The 7,132-nt window shown below is 54.5% G+C and overlaps 1 protein-coding gene across 1 annotated transcript in view; it reads left to right on the top strand.

Annotated features, from left to right (window-relative positions):
* Positions 1-4,992, top strand: part of LOC121672471 (SH3 and multiple ankyrin repeat domains protein 3-like) — a gene marked incomplete at its 3' end in the record, with an annotated part of 7,326 nt that extends 2,334 nt beyond the window's left edge. The window contains exon 2 of the mRNA XM_042045125.1: positions 4,653-4,992. Coding sequence (XP_041901059.1) covers positions 4,653-4,992 — 340 coding nt within the window. The remainder of the gene's footprint in view (positions 1-4,652) is intronic.
* Positions 4,993-7,132: the final 2,140 nt, after the last annotated feature.

Genomic DNA, 7,132 nt, shown 5'->3' with positions numbered 1-7,132 from the left:
TTGGCCACTGCCAGGGATCCAGGGGCAGCCCCAGCTGCTCTGGGAATCTGTGGAGCAAATCCAGAGGGGGAGAACGGAACTTTCTCCAGGTGGAAATAATCCAGGAAGTGTTCCAGAAATCCTTTGGATTCCCCATCCCCAGATTCCCATCCCAAAATCCGAGCGCTCCTTATTCCCGGGAATAAGGAAATCCTGGGATTCAGGAGCTGTTCTTACCAGCAGGATCCTGGGAATTTGGCTTTTCCCAGGTTTTCCTTCCTTATTCCCGTGGCAGGCAGAGGTTCCTTGGATTTGGGAAGTTGGATCCCGAGGAATTGTCACCGCATTCCCGCTTTTGGCACATCCCAATTCCAGGGGCTGGGGCAGGGCCTCATCTCCCATCGCTCCGGGAGGGTTGGGAGACATTCCCAGTTCCGGAATTCCTGTGGGGAATTCCTGGATCACCTCGTTTAGGAACGAGGAGAGCTCATTCCAAAGTGATTCCATGTGCGGGAAGATCTCTGGGAATTCTCCAGGCTGGAAAATGTTGTGGAATTTTTCCAGTTTCGGATGTGCTGTGGGAATTCTTCAGTCTGGAAATGCCATGGGAATCCTCCAGTTTGGGAGATTCCATGGGAATAATCCAGTTCTGGAAAATGCCCTGGGAATTTTCCAGTCTGGGAAGTGTCTGGGAATTCTCCAGGTTGGGAGATGCTGTGGGAATTCTCCAGTGTGGGGAAATGCCACGGGAATTTTCCAGTTTGGGAATTGTCGTGGGAATTTTCCAGTCTGGGAAGTGCTGTGGGAATTCCCCACTTTGGGAAATGCTTTTTCCCTTTTCCACTCTGGGCCATTCCATGGGAATTCTCCAGTCTGGGAATTGTCGTGGGAATTCTCCAGTCTGGGAAGTGCTGCAGGAATTCCCCAGTTTTGGAGACTCCGTGGGAATTCTCCGGTGTGGGAAATGTTTTGTGGGAATTCTCCAGTCTGGGCCATTCCATGGGAATTTCTCACTTTGGGAAATGCTTTTTCCCTTCTCCACTTCCGGCCGTTCCAGGCGCCCTCTCCGGTTTGGGAAGTGGGAATTTGCCGTGGGAATTTTCCACTTTGGGAAACGCGTTTTCCCTTTTCCACCTGAGGCCATTCCACGTTCCTTGCCCGCTTCCCTTTGGAATTTTCCATGATTAAATTGGAATCGTGGCCTGGAAGCGAGCAGACATTTGCGCTCCTTGTGCTTTTCCATGAATATTTATCGTGGAAGCAGCGAATCCAAACAAACCTCGGAGCGCTGATTGCGCTTCGCTTCTTCCAGCTGGGAGGAATTTTCAGGATCCTCTGGAGCCTCTCCAGGCTGGGAATTCCTCGGGAAGCTTCAGTTGTGTCCCGCTCCCCTCATGGAGCATCCAGAGCCCGGTGTTTCCCTTTGGAAAACAGGGATCCCTGTTTCCCTTCGGAAAACAGGGATCCGGCTGCTCCGAGCGGTGCTGTCATGGTAACGGAAGGGATTCGTTTTGCCGGGAGAAACTCAGTAAACAGACTTGGAAAAAAGTCTGGGAAAAGGTGTGGGAAGGAACATCCAAAGCTCGCCGTGGGAATTGCTCCGAGTTTTATTCCTTCGTTGTTCTCCCTTCCTGGATTTTCCCACTGGGAATTGCGGATTTGGGGGGCTGGGAGGAGGAAATATTCCATAGGACTGGTCTGGGAATGGCCGGGTTCTGGATCCTGGAATTCACGCTCGGGGGTTTTATATCACCATCATCATCATCATCATCATCATCATCATCATCTCTCCCTTTCGCTCCCTTTTCCCACTGGGAATAATTCCAGAGGGTGGGATGAGGAAATCTTCCATAGAACTGGGAATCTGGCAGCGGTCTGGGAATGTCCTGATTCTGGGTCCTGGAGTTTGGACTTGGTGGTTCTTCTTCCTCATCATCATCGTCACCGTCATCATCATCACTCCATTCCCTCCTTTTCCCACTGGGAACGGTGGATTCCAGAGGGTGGGATGAGGAAATCTCCCACAGAAGTGGACATTTGGAAGTGGGCTGGGAATGTCGTGATTCCAGCTCTGGGAGTTCACACTCAGTGGTTCTTCACCACCCTCATCATCTTCATCATCTGCATCATCATCATCATCCTTTCTTTTCCCGCTGGGAACTGTGGATTCCAGAGGGTGGGATCAGGAATTCTTCCCTAGAAATGGACATTTGGAAGTGGACTGGAGATGTCCTGATTCCGGCTCCTGGAGTTTGGACTTGGTGGTTCCTCATCACCATCACTATCACCATCATCATCACCATCACCATCATCACTGTGCTCACCCAGCCGGTTTGGAATCCTGAATCCCAGAATTCCTGAGCTTGGAAAAGGCCTCCAAGGTCACCGAGTTCCACCTCGTTCCCAGCCCAGAGCCCCGAGTGGAATTCCAGGAATTCCTTGGACACCTGCAGGGATGGGCACTCCAAACCTCCCTGGGCAGCCCCTGCCAAGGTCCGAGCGCCCTTTCCATGGGGAAATTCCCAAATATTCCCCCTGCCCCTCCCCCGGCCCAGCCTGAGGCCGTTCCCTCTTGGGAAGTTCTTCAGGCAGCACTTTTGTTTGCTGGATTTTTTTCCAGGGATTTTCTGCAAGGAGTGGTGGAGTCCAAACTGAACCATCTCCTGGAGATGTGTCCCATGCCTGGGTGACACCTGGCCTTGCTGGTGGCCCTTGGGGACATGGATCCGTGGTGGCCCCACAGTGCTGGGAATGGTTGGGATTGATGATCTTGGAGAGCTTTTCCAACCCCTATGGCTCCGAAATTCCATAGTTTTGATCCATTTTTTCCCATGGGGATAACCTTGGTGGGAAAACCCTTCCTTGCTGGTGGCCCTTGGGGACCTGGATCTGTGGTGGCCTTGCAGGGGTTGGGTTTGATGGTCTGGGAGGGCTTTTCCAACTCTAAAGGCTCGGAAATTCCATCCTTTGGAGCTGTTTTCCCATTGGAATGACCTTGGTGGGAAAACCCTTCCTTGCTGGTGGCCCTTGGGGACATGGATCTGTGGTGGCTCCACAGTGCTGGGAATGGTTGGGATGGATGATTTTGGAGAGCTCTTCCAGCCCCTGAAGCTCCAAAATTCCACGGTTGTGTCTGGTTTTCCCGTTGGGATAACCCGGATGTGGGTGCTGAGGGCCGGTGGTGGTGCCAGGATCCAGGAAGCGCCGCTGCCGGGAGAAATTCCCACACCCGAGGCTGGAACTCATCGGAGAACAAACGCCTGGCGTTGCCACGGCAACGGGAAGAGTTCCAGGAGCCTGAAATCCTCGGACTTTGAACCTCAAATATTCCTCGGCAAAATATTCCGAGCGCGGCCTCGCTCAGCCTGGGCTGCTCCTTCCCAATCCTAGGATTCTCCTTCCCAATCCTGGGATTCTCCTTCCCATGGTGGCCTCGGAGCATCCTCAGGATTCACCTGTGGAAGGTGCCATGGAAGAGGCAGACTTGGAAGGGCAGTTCTGGGAATATCCCGAATCCAGAGGGGTCGGAATTCCCTGTTCTGGCTTGGAGCGGGAGCAATCCATGTTTTTCCCAATGTTTTGACACCAGGAATGGGCTGGATGCAGCCAATTCCGCTGGATTTTGCCGCACGCGTTGGACGAATTTTCGGGATGTTAAACTTCGGGATGGGAATGGGCTCACTAAGCAAAATATTGGCAAATCCGGTTTTCCTGGAAGATTGGAATGCAGGAACCCCACGACAGAACCGCTTCTCCTTCCAGAACATCCAGATCCATTGCATGGAATTGTTTAGGCTGGAAAAGTCCTTGGAGCCCATTGAGTCCAACCATCCCCAGCACTTCCAAGGCCACCACTGATCCGTGACCCCCAAATTCCACTTGGAATCCCTCCGGGATGGGGATTCCGCTCCTCGTCCCTCTGCGGAGCCGGAGTTGCACTTCCAGGCAGATTCCGGTCACTTTTTTCTGGCATTCCCAAGGATTGGGAGGGAAGTCAGGGCAGGGAGTTGTTGGGGATTTATTCCAAGTGTTGGATTTCCCATTTTCCCTTGGCACATTCCTGGAGATGTGGAATGGGGATTTGGAAACAGAGGAGCAGCTGGGATTTGTGGAATTGTCCCGTGGGTGCCACCAGCTCCGATCCAGCTGGACATGGATTGTTGGGAATTCTGCTGGTCCTGGGTTGGTCCATCAGAGCTTCCTGAGGTGCCACTTCCAAACCTTCCCATTGGTGATCCATGGTTGGATCATCTGTCCCGGGGTGGATTCCCAGTGTTGGGAGAGGAGCTGGGAGCAGATGGAGGCCATTCCCGTCTTTCTGACCCAACTCCACACCCATTCCCAACCCTCCTTCTCCTCCACCCTCTCCCACTTTTACCCCGGCCACTATCCCGTCACCTAATCCCATATTCCCATCTTTTTCCCAGTGTGGTGCAGGATGAGGAGCTGGGAGCAGATGGAGGCCGTTCCCATCTTCCCAACCCAGCTCCACACCCATTCCCAACCTTCTCCTCCACCATCTTCCCAGTGTGGAATCCACCTCCCCTTGGCCATTCCCATCTTCCCAACCCAACTCCACACCCATTCCTAACCCTCCTTCTCCTCCACCCTCTCCCACCTTCACCACAGCCGCTCTCCCACCACCTAATCCCATATTCCCATCTTTTTCCCAGTGCCTTTCCGAGAAACTCCCAGCTACACCAAGCGCCGCCGGCTCCTGGGCTCCGGTGGCCTGGCGTCCCCTCGCATCCTCCAGCGCTCGGCCAGCGACAACAACCTGAAAGCCGAGAGCCGCGCCTCCTATTCCCCGGTGCCGTCGCTCCGGAGCCTCCCGCCGCAGCTCCTGGTGCAGATGCAGGAAGCGGCCGCCGGAATCGTGGCCGGAGACGGGAGCTTGGCCAGCTCCGGCAGCGCCCGCAGCGCCCACAGCCGCTCGCCCTCGCTGCAGCGTGTGCAGGAGGAGCGCGAGGCCGAGGTGCCCTCGCTCCGCCGGAGCAGCCGCGGGAAAGCCAGGTATGGGATGGGATGGAGATGGGATGGGATGGGATGGGATGGGAATGGGATGGGATGGGAATGGGATGCCGTGGACTGGGGGCTGCGGTCCAGTGGGATGCGGGCTGGGAAGAGGGAAAGCTCCGGGGAGGTCAGTGTTGGGTGGTGGAGGTTTGTGGTTCCATGAGGAGCGGGGCTCTGGTGGATTCTTGGGTTTTCCAGGGGGTTTTCCCGCTGTTCTGAGGTTGGATTTGGTTTTGCCCTGGATCGGGTTCAGTTTTGCCCTGGATCGATTCAGTTTTTCCCTGGATCGGGTTCAGTTTTGCCCTGGATTGATTCAATTTTTCCCTGGATTGGATTCAGTTTTGCCCTGGATCAATTCAGTTTTTCCCTGGATTGATTCAATTTTTCCCTGGATCGATTCAGTTTTGCCCTGGATTGATTCAGTTTTGCCCTGGATTGATTCAGTTTTCCCTGGATTGATTCAGTTTTTCCCTGGATTCTGCCCTCCGTCCCGCCCCAGCCTAGGGTTGGATTCTTGGCTTTTCCCTGTGTTTTTCCCCCCATTCCAGGGTCGGATTTGGTTTTTCCCTGGCTTGGATTCAGTTTTTCCCTGGCTTTTCCCTCCATCTCTTCCCATCCCAGGGCTGGATTCTCAGTCTTTCCAGAGGTTTTTTCCCCTTATTCCACGGTTGGATTTGGTTTTTCCCTGGCTTTTCCCTCCATCCCCACCTCAGTTTTCCCCTGAGTTTTTCCCTCCATCCCATGCTCGGATTCTGGTGTTCCCTGGCTTTTCCCCCTGAGTTTTTCCCTGGCTTTTCCCTCCATCCTGGGCTCGGACGGTGCCAAGTTCCCTCTGGCATTGCCATGGCAACGGAGGCATCTCCAAAACGAGGCTTGGAGGTGGCAGAGGGGACAATGCCCAGCACTGGGTGGTGGCCCCAGCCATGATTATCGTGGTTATCATGGATATCGTGGATATTATGGATATTGTGACTATCGTGGATATCGTGGATATCGTGGATTTGTGGATATCGTGGATATCGTGGATTTGTGGATATCGTGGATATCGTGGTCGTTGATATCCCCCATGCTGAGGTTCCTCACCGGAACCCCCCTTGGGACAGTGACCAGTGACCCCATCCCATCGCCGTTGGAAGTGTCCGTGTGCGACCGGTGGGATTGGGATTGGGATTTGGATTTGGATTGGGATTTGGATTTGGATTGGGATTGGGATTGGGATTTGGATTGGCCCGGATCTCGTGTTATCCTCGTCCCTGCTGGCCATGTCCAATGGGAATGTTGCTTTGGCTGGGGTTGGGAATGGGGTCGCCCTGTGTCCCTCACGTATCCAGGGCTTCTGGGATATCCCTGTGCTGACCATGGAACCAGGAGTTGTATTTGGAGAATTCTGTGGGAATTACGGAATGCTGGAATGCTTGGGTGGGATCCTAAAGCTGATCCAAATCCATCCCAGTCCAAAAGTAGGGAAACTTCCCCGATCCCAGGCTGCTCCAAGCTTTCCTTGGCCACTGCCAGGGATCCAGGGGCAGCCCCAGCTGCTCTGGGAATTCCATTCCAGCCCCTGCCCACCCTCCCAGCCAGCAATTCCCAATTCCCAATCTCCCACCCAGCCCTGCCCTCTGGCACTGGGAAGCCATTCCCTGGCTCCTGGCCCTCCATGCCTTGGCCCCAGTCCCTCTGCAGCTCTCCTGGAGCCCCTTTAGGCCCTGCAAGGGGCTCTCAGCTCTCCCTGGAGCCTTCCCTTCTCCAGGGGAACATTCCCAGTTTTCCCAGCCTGGCTCCAGAGGGGCTCCAACCCTCGGAGCAGCTCCGGGGCCTCCTCTGGAATTGTTCCAACAATTCCAAGTCCTTTTCCTGTTGGATCCCAGGGCTGGGGCAGCTCTGCAGGTGGGGTCTCAGAGCAAATATTCCAGAGGAAAATTCCCCGGGGATAAATGGATGATGGGATTGGAAACAGCCTCAGGCAAATTCGGTGCCGCCACCTCCGGGTCCTCCGGGCTGGGAATTTCCCATGGGAAGGAATGGGAAGGGGAAAGGTTTGGAATGGGATCGGGAATGAGGGAAAGGTTTGGAATGGGATCAGGAAAGAGGGAAAGGTTTGGAATGGGATCAGGGAAGGGGAAAGGTTTGGAATGGG

This window comes from Corvus kubaryi, unplaced genomic scaffold (genome assembly GCF_017639235.1).
Source record: "Corvus kubaryi isolate FWS band 111438036 unplaced genomic scaffold, C.kubaryi_AGA036_p1.0 62497, whole genome shotgun sequence".
Classification (NCBI taxonomy): Eukaryota; Metazoa; Chordata; class Aves; order Passeriformes; family Corvidae; genus Corvus; species Corvus kubaryi.
Note: the sequence above shows the minus strand (reverse complement) of the source record. Positions and strands in the feature narration are given on the sequence as shown.